At 44.7% G+C, this 19,124-nt stretch overlaps 1 protein-coding gene and 1 long non-coding RNA gene across 4 annotated transcripts; one reads left to right on the plus strand and one right to left on the minus strand.

The window, feature by feature from the left end:
- Nucleotides 1–9,519: 9,519 nt before the first annotated feature.
- Nucleotides 9,520–16,558, minus strand: LOC124186086 (serine/arginine repetitive matrix protein 1-like). 3 transcript variants are annotated; one of them, XM_046577454.1, is made up of 8 exons: nt 16,153–16,557; nt 14,735–15,001; nt 12,782–13,718; nt 11,392–11,555; nt 11,067–11,316; nt 10,610–10,831; nt 10,038–10,233; nt 9,520–9,614 (listed from the first exon to the last, which is right to left on the minus strand). In XM_046577454.1, the coding sequence occupies exons 2-8, from the start codon at nt 14,981–14,983 to the stop codon at nt 9,542–9,544; spliced, it is 2,091 nt and encodes a 696-aa protein (XP_046433410.1). In that variant the 5' UTR covers nt 14,984–15,001; nt 16,153–16,557; the 3' UTR covers nt 9,520–9,541. The 3 variants fall into 3 exon arrangements, with proteins under 3 accessions (XP_046433410.1, XP_046433412.1, XP_046433411.1); XM_046577455.1 differs by having other exon boundaries at nt 9,529–9,648; XM_046577456.1 differs by lacking the exon at nt 10,610–10,831 and having other exon boundaries at nt 16,153–16,558.
- Nucleotides 9,670–10,569, plus strand: LOC124186090. Its single transcript, XR_006871548.1, has 3 exons — nt 9,670–9,820; nt 9,928–10,187; nt 10,457–10,569. It is a non-coding gene; the product is annotated as an uncharacterized LOC124186090 (long non-coding RNA).
- Nucleotides 16,559–19,124: the final 2,566 nt, after the last annotated feature.

Raw genomic sequence — 19,124 nt, forward strand, 5'->3', positions numbered from 1 at the left:
TCCAAAGCCTGCGGCATGTGCATAAAGTGCCCCATTTCCGAACAGTGCGGCAACACGACGTCGGCGTATACACACATTTGTAATGCCACGCTTTACACTCTAGGGCCTTCTTTGGCGCATGCGTACTTTCGAATAAGTCAATTTCACGCACTGTGTCATTGAAAGTAAGTTACTTGCCTCTGTTGTACACGTGCGTGAGGTATAACAGACTTGTCTACAACATATATTGTACATAAATATAACGCATGACCATGTGTACGGTACACATACCCGCTCCTTTCCGAGTGCACGTGCACGGTTCTGGTTCTCCCGGTCATCCGGTTCGTCATGCCCGGGGCATGCACCGATACATCCGTACCGAATCGCATACGCTACGTGTACCGTCGAGCGTCAATATCAGTTGCTCGCCCGTCGAAGCAAACGTCTGGACGTACAAAAGTTCAGTACAACCGAATACCGGCTAATTTGTCAGGGACCGATTCAATGTCGTTGTCACTTGTCGCAATAAAATAACGATGACGGCCCATCCAAAGGGGTATCGGTGAACTGATTTATCAACTTTCACGAAACGAAGACTCACCTCCGGGAGTTTATATCTATTTCTTGCAATGCAACGAGTAAGAATGTTTGTCCGGTTCCCCCGACACGAAAACCACTTATAGCATAAATGACACCGTGTTCAACCGATTATTTCATCGTATTAGCATTTGGCATGTGATTAAATGTAATCGGAAGGAAAATTGATACGTGCGCGCTTAAAAAAAGCGGCAGTAATGTTTCGCGGTATTAGGGGTAAAGAAAGATTTCTGAAATCCCACGAAATTTCTATATTCCCCTTTGTATTCCTATTCCTCGGGTTAACCAACGACACGTTGTATCGACAACTTTAACGTCAGGGGTGGGCGATCTATTTAATGAACGCGGATGCGTTAAAGAGTGACGCGAAAGAGAGTTGCAGCGGGGGGTCCAAAAAACCGAACCGTCTGTGCTGTGCACAAGCTGGTCAATGAATACGCACGCGCGTAAAAAAACATAGGCGAACCGATGGTTAATGAGATGAAGAAGGTTTCATTGCCGATCAAGAATACCAACACGGTAGACGTCGGAAAATATAGACGTCATTAGTTCCATTATGCAGTTACTCGAATGACAAATTCGTATTAATGACAGGGGTTTTTCTTCTCTTTTCTCCTCTCTTCTTCGTTCCTTTTCTCTCCATTACCACGCTTCTGTCGATTCATGCTGGCACAATGACGTAACAGTTGGTTCGAGTCTTTCACCGAAATGCATTTCTAGCTTTGTAGATTTGAAATTCAAAATTACTCCAGTCATATGTCGACCCAGCACCAGGCGGCACACTTTTGTCATGGAGATGCCGAAAGACGTTCCCATCGCGTAATACAAATACGTTACGCACATGTACCTGTATACGTCCAACATATACATCATATTAACAAGCAAGCTCGGTGAAATGGTCTTAAATTTTGTTAATATTGTTAATTAGCAATACGTTTATCGGACGAGGAACCGATGTGGGCGACCGAAACTCCGTGGACCTACCATTCGGTCCGCGTGTCATCGAAGCTTTCCTCCTATTCGTCAACGATCTCAATACCGCAGGTCAATCAAATCGTATACATTTCAAGACTTACAGAACCGGTATACGGAAGTGACAAACATCCTTTGAGGTTTGAACTGAACACTCGAAATAACCAGTGCGACGTCGCTTGTCTCAACGCCAATGGGACATTTGCTCCCCGGCGGCATTTCTCACTTTTAACTTGTCTGAAAAAAAATCATAAAGCATGCGAGCGGCGCGGCGGAAGGGAGACCGATTCTCCGTTCCCTCGTCCTCAACCCCATCGGTGCCTGCAAAAATTAACGCAACCAATTCTTCATCTCGTCCAATTCTTCTATTCGTCTGTATTTCTTTCACTCATCCCCGATTCCTTGTAAGGCGTGAGTCCGGTTTCGGGAGGGTTAATAAAAATACAAGATTAAACGGTAACTTAACATAGTGTGTATAGCTGTGCGATGTCGTACATTACACAAACTGTACAAATACGCACCTATACGTATAATCGTACTAGAGATACGCGAGTACCCTCGATATTATGAGGAATTACACGCAACATCGACTTCCCATTGCCAATATGCTACTTGTTTACCAAATTAGCGGGCACCCGTTTGACGATAGGTGTACCCACCGCTCGTGAGTAATGACACACCCGTCAAGCCTAGCGCACACCCATAGAGCGTCGAGAGACACTTGATTGCGCATGGTCGGGTTGATTTCAATTGCACGCGTACCGAATCTGGCTAACCGGGGCTTTGTTGGAAGTGTATCCCACGGGAAAAACAGCCGTACGGATTAACGAACTTACCCGTGAGTAATCCTTGCCTACTGGCGAATTAAGTATGAGAATCAAACCGATCGTCTATAATGAATTATTGAACAGAGTAAATGACCCGCTCGATGGCGGGTGCTGATGGTCTTTCCACATATGTACAGAACATGCGGAAACAGTTATAACACCGGCAAAATATGTTGTGCACTATAATGCCCATGAACCTCCCGAGCCCGCCAACGACAAGAATAATAGCTGGCAATATGCGCCTTTTATCAGTATTCGAACGTGCTGTCCAACCCGTCCATTCTCCTCCAACGTCCACGTACCGATCGTTGGCCGCGGTTTTCGAAGTTGGCCACTCGAAGTGTACTTTTACACGCACGCGTCTCCTTCACAAATCACGCCGTTCTATTGCGTCACTACATTCGCCCGACGATGCCGTGGATGTAGCGTGCGTGCCAAACGGTTCGATAACACCGTCAAGTCAACAATGCTCCCACCGATTTTTCACTATTATTATACATCGATTCACTGATTCTTAATTTTTCAGACCAGCCCAGGCAATAGTCTCATCCCATTTGAAACGAACACGCCGCCTTTGGCATCGGAAGGTTGTCTGTTTGAAACCCATGCACCATTGAACTCGAATGTTATCGGCTCAAGATTCTCAGACTATTTCAATTCTCACGTCGATTATGAGTGAAGAAGAAATGAAGAGGAAGAAATTATCGACGGTCAGCAAAATATTTTGTTTTTTCCGTCAATGACACCCGACACGTTCCGCCTGCAGGTACAATATACAGAAGGTCCGATGAACGCCGATCTGAACCTACGAGAATACCTGAGGACTATCTTACGTACAGTTCACGTCGATGATGATTACTGCCTTTTAATTTCATCTCTTCTTGTCGATCCTCAGCCGTTTGAGCAGCGAATAACGCCAGGCTTCGGCAATTAAAGCACGATAGCTCAGAAGTCTTATAAATAAAATCAGGGTTGCCAGTTTGAAACCTCACGTTCATCAGTAGATGGGATATTGCTAGGCTTCCGATCGAATTAATGCTAATTGGGAAGATAATCTTGGCCATTCTCTCCGCATCGAACTTATCTACCTAATTGGTTTCACGTGATGTCTATCGATCCCGAGATTCTGTCACACAGAAAATGTAATTTTGTTACCACACGCCATAAGATCAAGATGCACAATGCATATATCACAGTGCCTTATACGCATGTACGAACGTGTATTTATATCTTGATATTGAATTTATTGTTGGGGCACAAAGAGCAAACCGAAAACAGCGAACGGTGATTTTGATACACAGATACAAAACCCTTCCTTTTCGATCCACCATTCGGTTCTTGAAACAATCATAACGGCGTTGATCAACCGTCCAGACGAACCAATCGATACGGAGGAAGGCTAGTCGATACACCGGAGTGCGCGCAAAGCGAGAAGGCCCTCTTGGCGGCGCTCCTCTCGATTTCACCGTTTTCACCTCACCGCCCGCGCCGGTGAATGCTGCCGTATCTAGCCCTACCAAAATCGAATTGGACACTTGAAAGAAACTAAAGGGAACTACTGTCCAATGATGGCACGCCGCTCTTTGCTCTGCCGTTCCAGCCCCTCAATGTGTCGAGCATCCCTGAATCAATAAAGCAGACTGCGGTAGTTTCGAGCGATGCGCGGCATTCCCCTTCTCCTCCTCCTCCACCTCCTCCTCAAACACACCGTTCCGCTTTATACACGTACGCTCAGCTACACGATCATCCGTGGAACGCCTTTCCTACCCCTCGAATCTGCCACCGTTCGTTCATTTTATTTCACTCTATTTATACGTCCCTCTCCTTCACTCCTTCACTTTTCACCCTCTCTCTGTATGTCGGCCTATGTATATGCGTGTATGCTTGTATGCATGTACGCTACGAAATATTATGGTAGAGAGAGAGAGAGAGAGAGAGAGAGAGAGAGAGAGAGAGAGAGAGAGAGAGAGCCTACACAAGTCCCAACTACTTCCACCCCACGCAGCCTCTCTCTCTACCTATGTGCGTGCGCGTATGTTTTTTCTATTCAACTGCTTTTAATTATCATTACTTGGTTTAGCTCGCTCGTTGACATTCAAAGGAGGGTGGCGTACACGAGAGTGAGTCCACCATGTATACACATATCAAGCTATTCAAGCTCGATAGTTTAATATGTGCTGCTAGGTCGGTAAACATTTTTCCGGGCTATAAATTCAGTCAAATCGCGTGACGAGGTGCGGGACGTAACACGTGGCTCGGATTTTCAATCATCTTCGAATGCAATTACATCGTACAAGTTTGTCAAAATTCTCACTTAAATAAATTCTACCATGACACCCACCCCACGACACGTAATGAGCAATATCTATGTATACGCAATTGAATTTCATGTCAACGATGTTACTTGAAACAGTTCGTTTTGGTCCAAATCCGTTGATGAGATGCTCTTGTCCGGAGCGGGGAATATCTTCGTCATAAGGCATCATTTTTATACCGCAAGTAACGATAAGACCCGAGAATCAAAGAGCATTCGGCTACCGTTCACGATCCGTGCGGTGTATTGCAAAATTCGTGCCATTTCGATCGAACGAATACGGCACGTCTTACGCAGAATCACAAGCGGCAACATCGACTACTGTAATTCTTATCAGCGATCGTGTTTGAATACATGGAAAAAAAAAGAGGGAAGCACTTGAGCGCGTTGCGAAACCTATTGAACTCTATGATTTGCTTTGACATCAAATTGAACCTTTCCGACATCTCCCCGCGTCATATCGTTCCCGAAGGTTCCCTCCATATTATTTTATACCTGAATCAAATCCGTGTATATGAGAGCGTGTACAACGTGCAGCATCCTGCAGATGCTCGATGTTGAGATAAACCTGCAACTGCCCCTGCCTTCCCTTCCTTCCCTTCGTCCTACTAACCCTTCGCCGCTCCGCTAAGGTAATGATATTATTAAAATATATGTAACGCGCACGCCGTATAAGCGGGATGAGGGAGCTCACTCCCACTTCGATTCTCCTCCATGATCCCCAGGTGCACTGCTGGCTGTTACGGAAACGCACAGGTATGCTTCGCTCATATTTAGTCATCCCTGAACGATGTGCCCTAAAATGCATCGCCACAATTTCAATTCATTTTCAATTTTCCCGCAGGAAGTAACGAGAAAATCTTAAGGGTTCATCGGGAGTTGGGCCCCGGGGTGGCGGTCTTCCGAATGTGTACAAGTACAGATTATTGATACCTGAATTTGAACTTTGGTCACTGTATTTACAGCAACCGTGAGAGAAGTGATAAGGGGAAATGTATAAGTGCATAAGAGCGGAATCGTCAATGTCAGGATTCGTAGAGGAAGAAACGAGAAAAGTAGACGAAAATTGTCTTTATTGTATGCACTTGTATTTTTCACATTTATACACAAGCATATGTAGGATATACTCGACACAATATGTGCAATTCGGGGTCCGATTTTTCGCCAATCGAACATTCTTTCTGATCACGAGTGAACGCCTCGGCATGTCCAGTTTTTTGTCATCTACGAGCCCGACAGAATGTAACAATTGTTACCGTATCCATACGTTCAAGTGTACCGGTCGATAGACTTTCGTAATTGATAGGTAAGAATTTCAATAACTGACCAGACGTTCCAGTAATATATTTTTATAAGGGGTGAAATCACCCTAATGTTTGGCATGCCGGCCTAGTAGTCACGATAGATAAAAGGCAACAAATGTTTTCAATCAAATGAATTAGGTTGCCGCGTCAATTCATATTATTATACAAACGGTCCTATTGCAGACTTTAAGCCGAAAACGTTTATTCAGAATATACTGAATTTTTCATTACCTGTCAACTTTGCCTGTCCGGTCACTTTGTCCCGCTCAGGAACCCATTTCATTTGCGTTGCGGCCTTAGTTTTTCAACAGTACCTATAACACCGATACACATCCGGTACACATGGAGAGATTTTTATTTGCGACAAAAGGATGTAAGAATCGGATGAGATCGGTAACCGCGGTGCAGTGGGTGGTGCGGTGCATCGAAAAAGGAAGACCGATGGACCAAGCCTGTTCAACCGCTATCATCGGCAAGTCTGCATTATTTCGTATCGAAAAAGAGACCGGTTTTTTTCGTTGTGCACGCCTGTAGATAGAGGAGAAAATGTTGTACGATACATTTAATTATTCTGCACAGGTACATCTTACGTACGAAAGTTTCATGTTTTCTTTTCTTTTTTTCTTCTTTAATTAATATTGTACGAGCTTAGGGGAGAATAATTTGGTAAATTTTTTTCTTTTTTCGTTTGAGACAGACTTGATGCAAATTACGAGCACGTTGGAGACCGTATCGTATCACGTCACCGATGCCGAGGTATACCTGCGCGTAATTAAAAGTTGAAAACATCAAAATTCAATTGCGCGCAAATTTTGCAGTAACAGCTGTTTATGGCCAACTTGGAAGAATGCCGCCCAATTTATTTAGACCACTCCACTTCACGCGCAAACGGAGAGCAGGAATCTTCTTCCACGAAACTTTCCCATTTTTGGGGAAAAATATAACGGACCCGTTCGATTCGTACCACTACGCAGCGCAGCGTGCGAATTTAATGCAAGTAATATCATCGCCAACTGGTGCGCGTATATATGGCATACAATAAGCATGCCGCAAGTTGGTCCAGTGTACGTAGGAAAGTGTATCGACATCCTTGTACATACGCGTACCTCATACTACCTGTACAGTGCACGTCACCTATACATCTGGATAAACATCCGCGCACCTATCTACAGTACCCTATTCGTACATAATTCTTAGTATGTAACATTGGAAAGTGAAAATGATGCGTAATTTATGTATCGCAGGATGCCTGCGTACCTGCGTACGTATAACACAGGTTACACGTGTATCGATGAAAACGTATTTCATGTACCGTACGTGTTGTTCTCTTGACTTGAACATTTTTCGATAAGACTTCCTCTGGCAGATGAAGCGGAAAGATTGCCATACAAAATAAATTATCGTAATCTAATACGTTGTATGTAATTGCCGCTTATTAATTTACACGGATTGATATTATTATCTTCTCACACATATTCAGTTTTGGTGGGTCCTAGTTAGAAACTGTTCGATGAAATTTGTTCCAAAATACTAACTCACAGAATTGCCCTTATACGAGATCCCTCGTGGAACAGCAGGATTTGAATCCATTGGAGCGCGATACGTCTTACAGCGGTGAAAATGATAAGAAGAAAATATGTGACCCTCGCGAGGAGGGGGGGGGGGGGGGGGGGGGTGCAACCGGCAGCGGTCAATACAATGCAAGAAACCGTCTCGGGTGTTAGCTGGGACAGTTATTTCCAAGGAATTCACTCCAGATATACGTGTACTGTGTAGTATGTAATTAATAATTGCGTTGTATCATACATTGTTTTAATTGACTTTGTTCAGTTGGAAAGGTACAGTTGCCGGGGGTATACTTAACATTTCTATTATACGTATAATACATGTATCTGCCTGCAAACGAGGCTTTAAAAAGCTGCACAACAGTAACTGATAATATCGATATTCCATTCATGTTAATAGATATAATGTAAGTATGTTGCCTCAATCGCGAATATTCTCAGTGGAATATCTAGGTATAATATTGTGCGAAGGTGATTTTGGCGCATCGGCAATGATTTGGGATTGAGGCGCGTGTAAAGTTGCCGTAAACGAAAGATGGCCAAAGGTGAACTACCAAAATCTAGAAAAGAAAGGAATCGATTCGAAATGCGAGTCTGTAAAGCTTTCAAGTTGAGCCGTAGGTGACCTATGTAACCGCATCCGTCAAGAACCGCGTACACTACCGTGGCAATTCCAACTGTGCATCGATAGATCGATCCGACCGTTCACTCAGATGCCGGAGGGATATATGTATAGTAGCTCACTGGGTTCGTTTATTCTTTGTCCAACTGACGCCAGGCTTGTTGCTGTATTCAATCGATGTCAATTCTAATTATTGACAAAGACGAGTGAGTTTATAAAATTTATCAAAATTACTTTTTTATTGAAAGCGGAGGTTGTATTCCTAAGAGCCTAACAAATAACATTCACCGGCTTGGTCGGCATGAAGTTGACTTAAGCACGAAAGGTCGTACCTTCAGAATCGGCCGACAATTCATCTAAAATTCAACGTCTCCCATCCAATCGTCCGGGCAGAGGTGTTCTTTTAACATATTTTTTCAGATATCGGCTCTCGAGTTCGATTCGGCCTCACGAGACAACATTTGCTCATCGACAGGTTTCTCAATCTACGACTTACATCTCGACGAAACTTCATGCGTGCAGCGTGGACAGGTATACATATTATTATACGATGCGTTGCGTCCCATTGTCTTACGATTAATAATATATACGCATAATTTCTACAATTGGTAAATATTATAGTATTCATTCGTTGCCTTTTGTGCCATATACACTCCCGCTACGTCTCTGCCGAGGGGGCAGCGAGTATACGCAAATCTGCAAGTATTTTTTGTAATGCAATCAGCGTTAGGAAAAGTAAACGCGTGTGATCGTTGCTTGGCCAGCTCTCCGTCCAACTTGCCACTTTTTCTGGACAATTGTGCACAGGTGAGAAAGCATCAATTCGGAGTTTTGGCAAGTTATCGTTATACGTACACCTACTACAGTTTCATCAGTTCTCGGAAACTATGAAATGGCTATGTTACGAGTTCGAAGCCAACACTATTAACTAAGGGCTCAGCTATTAACTAGAGATTGATAGATAGAGCCTCATAATTTCTTATTCAACACAGCTCGTCCATTTCCGAACTTATCTGGGCCGACATTGAAACGATCAATCATCAATCCATTTGAAATCTTAGTTGGCCGGTATGCTTACGCGTCCTATTCGACGTGCCGCCGACGGAACGGGAACTCTGTAACTTACGGGTCCGAATCACGTCCGATACTTGCCGAAGCTCAATTATGTCCAGCGGGCAAATACGTCACCGTTTGAAAACTGTCGGCGGTAATGTCTCCGTCCATCCGCCCTACTTCCTCTTTCGTCGGCTCCGCTCCTCCTGCTTCTTACGATTCTTCCGCCTTCGTCTCCTTCTTCTTCTCCGCCTCCTCCTCCTCCTCCTCCTGCTCTTCCTCTTCATCCCCCACCTCCTCCACCCCCGTCAGGGCTCGATTCTTTGAAAAGTTCCATGTCCGTTTCCCAGCTCTACCCATAGCACTCGCTCCCCGATCTTCCTTTAAGCGCCGGGATCGGCGTGGTTATTTGTATCTAAATGTCAAACAGGAGAAGAGAGGAGCCAAACAAACCTACCTCAGCCTTACAACTGAACACAGAGAGCACGTTGCAACCGAGGGTTCAACGTCTGAATCGACCTCGTTAACGAGTTGCGTCTTTCAGGACAACAGTTAGGTTTGCAAATAACAGAACTGAGAGGACATAGGTGAGGGACTGTCAATGAGTGAGTTGTTATCTATATGCATGAAAAGTCAGACGATCTGTTACGATAATAACAATAGTACAAAAGTTTTAAGCGGTAAGCGTTTCCAGGGTGACGTAGGACGGCTGCAAAGGTTGTCGTCAATTTTGGCAAACAGCACGGAATCCTGATCCTATTCACCGATCGATGCGACGATAAATTTTTATCAAGCGTCACTCACCTGTCCGGCCAAGGGCAAGAAAGAATTCGGCATACGGCCAGGGCTGCGGCAGCCAGTATGCTGGCCGCCAGGGCTGCGTAAACGATGCAAAGGTGAACCAGCGAGAAGATGTAAAGAGACTTGTCACACCAACGGTTCGGCTCAAACAAGGTAGGGGCGTAATCTGGCCACTTTATATTCAATATCCAAAAATTTCCTGAAACATGCGAACATGAATTCGTCAATGTCACCAGCGCGTCCGAGGTGGAGAAACTCTCATAAAGCATTATCCCGTCGGACAGAGTTGTTGTACCCACAACGGTGGATAAAATACTCTGAAAAACATTCTGTAAATTTGCACCATTTTTTGCGTAAGAATATCGTTCATGTCCGGCCTCTCTCCGTAAAGTATTTTAGAAATTGCAATTTTTTCACTGCAGTTGCCGCAGAGCATCTTTGCAGATAATTTCGTCCACCGGGGGAGTCGTCCGGTCAAGGAATTGTTATCAATCGATCTGTCTCACACGCGTGTCCGTGGACTGTAAAGGAGCCATGAAATTTATTCCCCATCAACGTTCGTATGGTTCTCTTACCCAGCACGAACCATACGGCCAAGAAACCGGATAACGCCAGGGAAGCGAGCCTCGTTGGCGACATGTGTGTTCCAGTTTCGGGACCACTAAGAATCTCCGGTCTCCTGGAGCAAATTTGGACGTAGAGAGTCCATAGCATACGCACACCACCCAAAGTACCGCCAACGACCATGTATACCGGTATGTGAGGTTCCCTCGGACAATCTCGTATGAACTGCAGACCTACGCAGCCGAAATTTTTGTTTGCATGACGAATTTCAACGGGATAACCCCATTTTGTTTGCGAAATTTGGCATGATAACGCCTTGTGTAGCGGACACGTTTCTAATTATACCATGCTATTCTGTGAAGTAATCTCCCCGGCTTCGTTGAGCTGGACGAAATTTTGCGAATCCATTTTCACAACCAAAATACGCGACGATGCAGAAATGTTCGTTACGCAGAGCGAAAAACTTACCCATGATCAGCATAACGGGAGGCATGGCCGACAAGCAAGCCAAACAAATCGTGACACCCAACGTCTTACCGATGACACCCAGCGCTCTCGAAACAAAGTCGCAGGTGCTGCCGGCCTCAAGGTGAGCATCTTTCAACTGGAAAGCCAGCGAGCCGTAGGTCGCAACGGCCAGGGTGTCAGGATCTATGACACCCTTTTCCGTAACGCTCGACGCACCTCCGCACAGTCGACGTGATTCGTCACCGGAAAACTAAAATTTATACCTACCGGTGAATTTAGACCTCACAGGCGGGTTGAGGAGGAGTTACATGAAAAACGGAGTTACCTGAGATACAGAGCTACTCGCTCTCCTGGAATCCGCCCAGGCGTTCGTTCCGTAACCCAGGTTCGCCTGAGCTCCGTAATTTCCGATGCACCTCGGATTACCGGCAGCGTTAATTTGACGTTCGTTTTGACGGCAAGGTGAGGTGCTTCTGGTCCGAGAAGTTCCTGTAATCAATTGCGGAACAGCCGTTACGTATTGCAAAGCTTTGTTCGGACGTGCGACTGTACGTACGTAAAACAACGTCACCCAGGGTAATGTAGCGAAATCGTAATCCATTGTGAATTACAATTAATTTACACGAGACTTCCTTCTACCGGCGCGGCCGCCTCGACGCAGTCGAAACGGCGTTGCTACTAGTAGGTACGTCGTACTCCGGTATGAACATTACATGATGTAAATATCCAACAACATGAAACGTGCGTTTCGATTGACGCAATTTAACGGTCATATTCGGACAGAAATAAAATGCCCGGTACTCGCGTCGTCGACGTTTGAGGGCGTTGTCCAGACCCCGCGCAATTAGTCCACGCAGAAACACAATTGGTATCGACATTCTAATATCCCCGTTCCCCCAACGTAACAATGATTTATTCGTCCGATTTTCAAGTACATCCGCCGCGTCTCAGTTATGCCCACGGCCAATTAGTGATTATTCTCCGAAACTTTTGGAAAATATTCTTAGATATCATTCATACTCCACGGCTAGGCTACGGCGGCTTATCGTAATTTATCGGGAAGGCAATGAATGAAATCGGGTCCGAGGGATTCGGCCGGTAAAACCTCCGAACTTATATAACCTACATCCTCTCGATCTTTGAGATCTTTGTGCCGTCGATGTGTTTGCAATTTATTCCATTCGTTAAAGATATCGTTGCCAGGCCTCGTTCGATCCGATTACAATACTGAACCAAAGACGAGTCAAAATGTTACTCGGTTTCAGGCGTGACAGATCGGGCATTATTGCCGATTAATAATAATTCGTTCGATGGCCATTTGTTAGAATTTTCAGACGCAATACCGTTGGCTACATCGACCGCATTGCAATAATTCAAATTTATCGCCCGGCATAAACCTAACTTCGACGTATTGACCGCGCCTTCGATTCGTCTTAATAGGACTCGGATGATATCGGGTTATCATTATCTCATTGTCAACCGATCGCCGCGTTTTACCTGGATAGACGACGTTGTATATGGTTATATAATAATATAGCGGGGTGTAAACTTGGGCATTTGATCGTCGGGCTCTGCCGGAAAAAAGTATCGAACGAAATGATCGAAAATAAGGCAGAATCAAAATTGAAGCAAGAGGATGCGGGAGGGATCGGCAAACGATCTACCTGAGGAATATCAACGTTTTGTTATAAATAGTAATTGTATGATATACGCACCCTGGTCAGCCGAAGCTCTGCGAGGTTCGAGGAAGGTGAGGCTGCCTCTGGGACTCCTCCGATCCTGAGAGCCGCCAAGGCTACCCCTGTTATTCCTTTCGGCATCCCGTGTGCCTATGCTTCCCCTGGGACTTCTGTTATCGGTCTCGATTTGATTTCTATCGACTTGGCCAACCGCTATGCTGCCTCTTGGCGATCTGTTCGATTCGTGAGGGCCGACAATTGATCCTCTCGGGCTGCGATTTGATTCGGGACAAATCGAGCCTCTGGGAAAACGATTCGGTTCTGGGGTTATGGAGCTGCGCGGGCTTCGATTAATCGATTCCTGGACAGCGGAGCCGCGAGGGTTCCGACTCGCGTCCACCGGCGGTCCGGCATTGCTCCGCGGTGTCGTCCGCAATTCCGGAGTACTTGGATCGTACTCGAGGTTTGCGACGCTACCGCGGTGATCAGGCTCGGCATCGGAGGCACGGGGATGTCTGGAACTTGGGGCGTAGGCGCTGTTTTCTGTAAAAAAAAACCAATTCCTCGTTCCTTGCGCCGTAGCTTCGACCGGCGACGCAGCGTTGCGTTTCCCTCGGTTCACCTCGGGTACCAAACTGTTTCGCGGACTTCTGTCGTAACCGAGTCGCGCAGGATCTGACAGAAAAGGATTCCTCGGACTCGGGGCGACATCAGGTGTCAGGGAGTGTCTCGGACTCCTGCCGATCGTTGCGTCGAGGGCAAAGCTGTTTCTCGGCGAGCGACTCGCCTCCGGCGTCAAGCTGTTTCTCGGGCTGCGATTCGCTTCGCAAATCGAAGAGCTGCGAGAATTCCTTGAGCACTCATCAGGTATCGGGGAGTTTCTCGGACTTCTATTCGGCTCCGGCTGCAGAAGCTGACCGCCACGTACCGATTTTCCCAGATCGATGTCCTGCGCAATTCTTTGACAGACCGTCTGCAAACGAAGTATGTCCTCGAATATGCAAAATAACACACGACACCCGTCATCCCGTCGCAAATTATTACTACAGCAGCGGAAGATGTCAATACAAGCTAACCTACCCATCAATCCGTCTATCGCGACAGTCAAAATACCGAGCGCGCACGCGATTCCGACTTGATACGATACAGACATCAAAATGAGTCTACGAGCCAAAGAATGAATACGTGAATGTTCACACCGAATTAAAAAAAAAAAAAAAAAATACTCCAAGTTAAAAATCGAACCTGTAACAATCGAAGTGGGGAAGTTGAAGAATATTTCATCATTCGCTCGTTTTCTCTTTCTCACTCTCATATCTTTTCTCCAACCGGTGGCAAAATCAGATTCATGAGGTACTTACCAAAATCCATGGTATATGGACATGCAGAGTTTTTTGAATGGCAGATGTACACTGTTGTTCAAATACTGATTTTCAACACCCTTTCAAGCGCACTCGAAACTTTTCCATCCAAGTACAAGACATACTCGTATACAACTATATACAACAAGTCAATCGCTTCGCTCTATTGGAATTCATCACTACCGATTTCGTAGACGCCAACTCAAAGCTGGTGCATGGGTGCATCTGTATAATGCGTGTGCGTGTGCGTGTGTACGGAGGTATACGATCTATGCGAGTCGCATGAATATGCACGTACAAATATGCATACGCTGTTGAACAAACTTCGTGTGGGGCGGTGGGTCAACGGATAAGTTCACTTGATCATGAGTCTAATTCATTACTACAGCGATATGAGGAAGAGCGAGAGAGAAGTCGGGTACTTGTGTTTCTAATTACGTGGACGTGATAATATTAAGACCGTTCTCGATACTGAAAACGGCGGTACATTCCGCAAAGCGACGTGTTATTTTGTGCACGAAAGCCTCCGCTGTTGGTCGAAACCGCTCCGTTATGAGTTTGTGGGTTCCGGCTGTTCAAGAAACTCTCACAGAATTACGTATCAAGATAAACAATGAATGTATCCGACCTCCTGGGATGCTTCCGCGGTCTTGTCATCCTCGAGAGCAATATCGGGCACAATACTGCCTCTGGGTGATCTTTCGGAAAGGTTCCCGTTGTTTGAGAGAGTCGCCAGAGCCGTCGGTCTCTCCGCTGCCACCGACGCACGACGACCTCTCGTGCTAGCAGGTGATACCGAGGTTGGATTGCCCTGAGGAGAGTTGGCGGCGTTGCGCGACGCCCGGCGTCGTCTCGATGATGTGTTGCGGTGGAGCATCACAGAATCATCTCAATCCTAAAATGTCAAGTTAACCGGTGAACGATGAAAGTCGATCGAACAAATTTTTCACTTCGATGGTCATTCAAGTAAGGTTGGTAAGTGCAGATTGTTCATCCGCGGTTCATGTTTACAAAAATCGATCTGATGCTAGATATAACATTTACCTTCATAAAATCTGTACGCCAGGGATTTTGTGATCGTTTGTATGTATACGGATTATATGGCTATACCTAGATGAAGGATTCGGTAAAAATCTACAGGTATCTTGATATATCTACGTATCGTAGCATGCGATCAAATGACGTGCACGGAATGACCGTCGCTGATCATATTGGTATGAAATTCATCGACGCATACATCTTTGTCGAAACGATGATATGCCAATGAGCCGATTCCCGCTTGTTTCGCATACTGACCGGAATACCGTGGTAAATACCAGCCGGGGCGGGGGATCAACGGTGATATCAGTGAAATGACCGTAATGAGCGTCGCGATCGCCCTAATTCGAATGATTCACTACGCAAGAATCATCTACTAAAATATATCAGGTCATGATTTTACTCGAAGTAAGGAAATTTTTTGTAGCGACGGACAATCACAATGAGACTGCGCTGCACCAATTTGCTGCCAAATATTTTGAAAAATATATATCGAAGTTGTTCTACTTTGAAAACAAATTAATATCGTGTAGAATGCCGTTTCGCCAAATGTTTCGTTGTGGATTTACGAAGTCTTCGACTGTAACAGTGGCACGCATACAAAAATGTTCCGAAAAGTCGTGCCACTCTTCCATCACTGTGTTGAAACAAAATATATGTGTATTATCAAGCCACATCGACGATCAATCAACATAGCCGCCAGGATGAAATGGACCGCAACGTCGTGATATTTATAGCCTGATATACCGCCGCTGACAAACCTATGAGGCGTTTCGTAACACACCTTGTAGTATTTTATATAACGTGTAAGGAAGAGCTCGCGTACCTTAGGAGTGGACGGGGGCTGACTTGGAAAAAGGCAGCTCGATAGGAAATTGCCAAAAAAGTTCTTTGCTTCCGAATGCATGCAATAACGACCAAACGCAATCAGACCCTAGGCCGCTTCGATTAGACCACCTGACAAATCGTGGTATTGTTGATTTTTTGGACAAGCGTCAAGCTACTCACCATCTACTATAGGCAACTCATTCCACGACCCGAGCTGCTGGTGTGTATATTCCACGGCGTTTACTTATCGAGCGGTGTACGGATTTTTGTTGGAAATTGGTGTATATATTATTCAGCAAAATCAAGGAAATATGTCACTCCGGAAAGTAGTTCTGTAGCTCGATTTAGCGATAAAATTGAGATCCGGGTGCGACGTTTAACATTGCGGGTAATCAAACCCGCCAGACCGTACACACGTATCAGAATTTGTTCGAAATTTACACAAGCATTTGTTTGAAGTCACACAAGCCGCCTGCCTGGATTATATATTATCGACTTGTGTCTCAGCTCGGCGTTCCGAGAGTCGCGCTAGATATTTCACCGAGCAGCCAACTCCAACGAAGGTCAGACCCTCACTAAGGGCTGAAACGAACGCGAGAGAGCGTTAGACTCGATTCAGCCCCGTCTGCGTGCCTATAGGCAGACCCAAGGTCCGTAGATAGACGAGCGGACGAGGGAAGCTCTTTTATGCATGGGGAATTTTACGTAGGAAAGATAATGGCGATCGCATTGTCAGACTGTAGTATCGTATAAAACCTACACAGTATGTAACATAAATTGGAACAGCTGTTATAGTATAAAATTAACACACTATACACAAATTGGAACAAAAATGGCGACCGCGCAAAGACCTTCCCTTGCCCGGTTCGTCTCTCTGCGGACCTTGGGTACAATCCTACGATGTTCCGCGTAAGTTTACGACCCGTGGTTCCGAATGAGCACCGTTGGCACTGCCGGCCGCGTGCGTCGACTTATAGTACCCTAAAAAAAAAAATTCGACAGGATTTTGCGTCCGACTTGTGTCCGACATTTGTAGCGGATCTGTGTCGAATCCGACAGAGGTCTGTCGGATTTTTTATGTAGGGGAGGTTCATCGGGACGCGGGAATAGAAACCGGACTCGTTCCGAAATAAAATTTTGGTCATCAAGCCGCAAACAGAGTTCATTTACGACAGAGCCGAATAGGATCCGTTCACACTTTCTATCCTTGTCTCTCGCCTGGAGGATAACTTCGGATTTTGTGACGGATCTGTGTCGAATCCGACAGAAGTCTGTCGGATTTTTTATGTAGGGTATGGACTACGCCTAGCATGGAAATGCGCTGACACATGGGTACAAATAAGACTGGACGATAATTAATTGAAATGATTTTCTTCGAAACACGTACGTATTCAAAATGTGAAGTTGAATTTTTAATTTTGGGTTGAAAATGGATTTGAGCCGTCACTCTAAATTTTCTATTGACGATGGGAAAATGTATGTGTTGAGTTGTTTAACACATGCCTATGCACAATTGGATTTAGCTTTTCCCAAACTTCTATAGCCAATATTCCAGAATGATTCTGTCCAATTGAAATAAATCAGTTTATAATTTTTTGGTCTTTGTTTGATTTTCAATCTGAGGGAGAGCGTGTTTATCAATGCATCGCCCAAACGAAGTAGGAATTTTATTAACGACTTTACTGAATCGTACGTGTAGACCCGGCATGACGTTGACCCCTGTGGTATCTCGTTCCAGAGAAAATATACGGTTTTGGATTACAACCCACGGATAAACTGCACGATATTGCATCTCTCCCAATGTTTCGACAGCAATGACTATACAATTCGTAAAAGAATGTTATACGATGTATCACAAAACGAATTGTTATGTATCAAATTTTAAGCAGAGTTCATTCGTAACAACCGGACATTAATCACATGGTTTATTACGTAATTCTTACAACATTTTTCAGACGAACTTATTCAGCAGGGCTCTAAACGCTGAGAATTAGTAAAAATAATAAAAGTAATAATAATAATAATAATAATAATAATAATGTTTATTTAATCGGCCGTGGAGCCAAGAGTCCTTGCGGCCGTCCAATAAGACAATACATAGAACAATGAAGTACAGTATAAATATATAAAGAACAGACACAAGTAAAACTATGAACAGGGTTCAAATATAGTGTAGTATTGCATACACAATGTAGCTCACATCACCCACACATCGCACATTACCAGCAATTATAATTCAGAAATAAAAAAAAAAAAAAAATAAAAATAAAAATAAAAATGATATGTAACAAGATACAATAAAATGATAGCATCGACAACAACATGTCAAGTGATCTAGCTCGATTCGATATTTAATAAATAATCATAACAGTTTCCACGAAACTCTTGGAACGATGGCTGAGTCGTACAGTAGCCCGGCAGCAGGTTCCAATACCTGGCAGCCGCGGCCATGAACGATTTATCAAATTTAGCACCACGACAGCGCGGAAGCTCAAGGTAGTCTTGCCTGACATCCCCTCGGCGAAAGCGAGGTTCAAGAATACGCAAATCTCTTTTGATGAGTGGCTTTTGATTTAACACAAGAGCTTTGTATACTAAGCAGTCCAGGGAAAATTCTCTTCTAGACCGGAGTGTGAGCCAGCGGAGACTGGCAGTATTATCAATTTCACTACGATCTTGGTATACTTCTATGACGTTTCCACGTTGCAATTCCACCTATGTGAAGTTGGCTTGCGACCTTCGAATTCCATGAAAATCTTTACGCAAAATAATTGCTCCCAAATTGCTCTTAATTGTTCTCTAATTGTTATTATTCACTCGTGAATTGTTGAAGAATTCAAAGCGAGTGGCCCCTTCGACCATCACCGTAGTTTTATAACATTGCATCAGGAATATTTGAAACTTTCACACGTCCAGAATTCGAATTCGAGTATTTCAGTATAATTATAATGATACCAATTCAACAGCAAAGTTTTGTGCGTACTGATTCCCATGTAATTAGGTGTTGGTTACTTCGAAGTAAAAGTTCGCAAAATTGAAGGTAATACGTACATGTTTAATCTTGATGCTGTGTAACTTTCAACGATCAAGTCCTGCGCTATGCAACGTTTGCTAAACACATTGTTTATTTCATAGTACGTGATTCAAAAACG

Source organism: Neodiprion fabricii, chromosome 7 (genome assembly GCF_021155785.1).
Source record: "Neodiprion fabricii isolate iyNeoFabr1 chromosome 7, iyNeoFabr1.1, whole genome shotgun sequence".
NCBI classification, from domain to species: domain Eukaryota; kingdom Metazoa; phylum Arthropoda; class Insecta; order Hymenoptera; family Diprionidae; genus Neodiprion; species Neodiprion fabricii.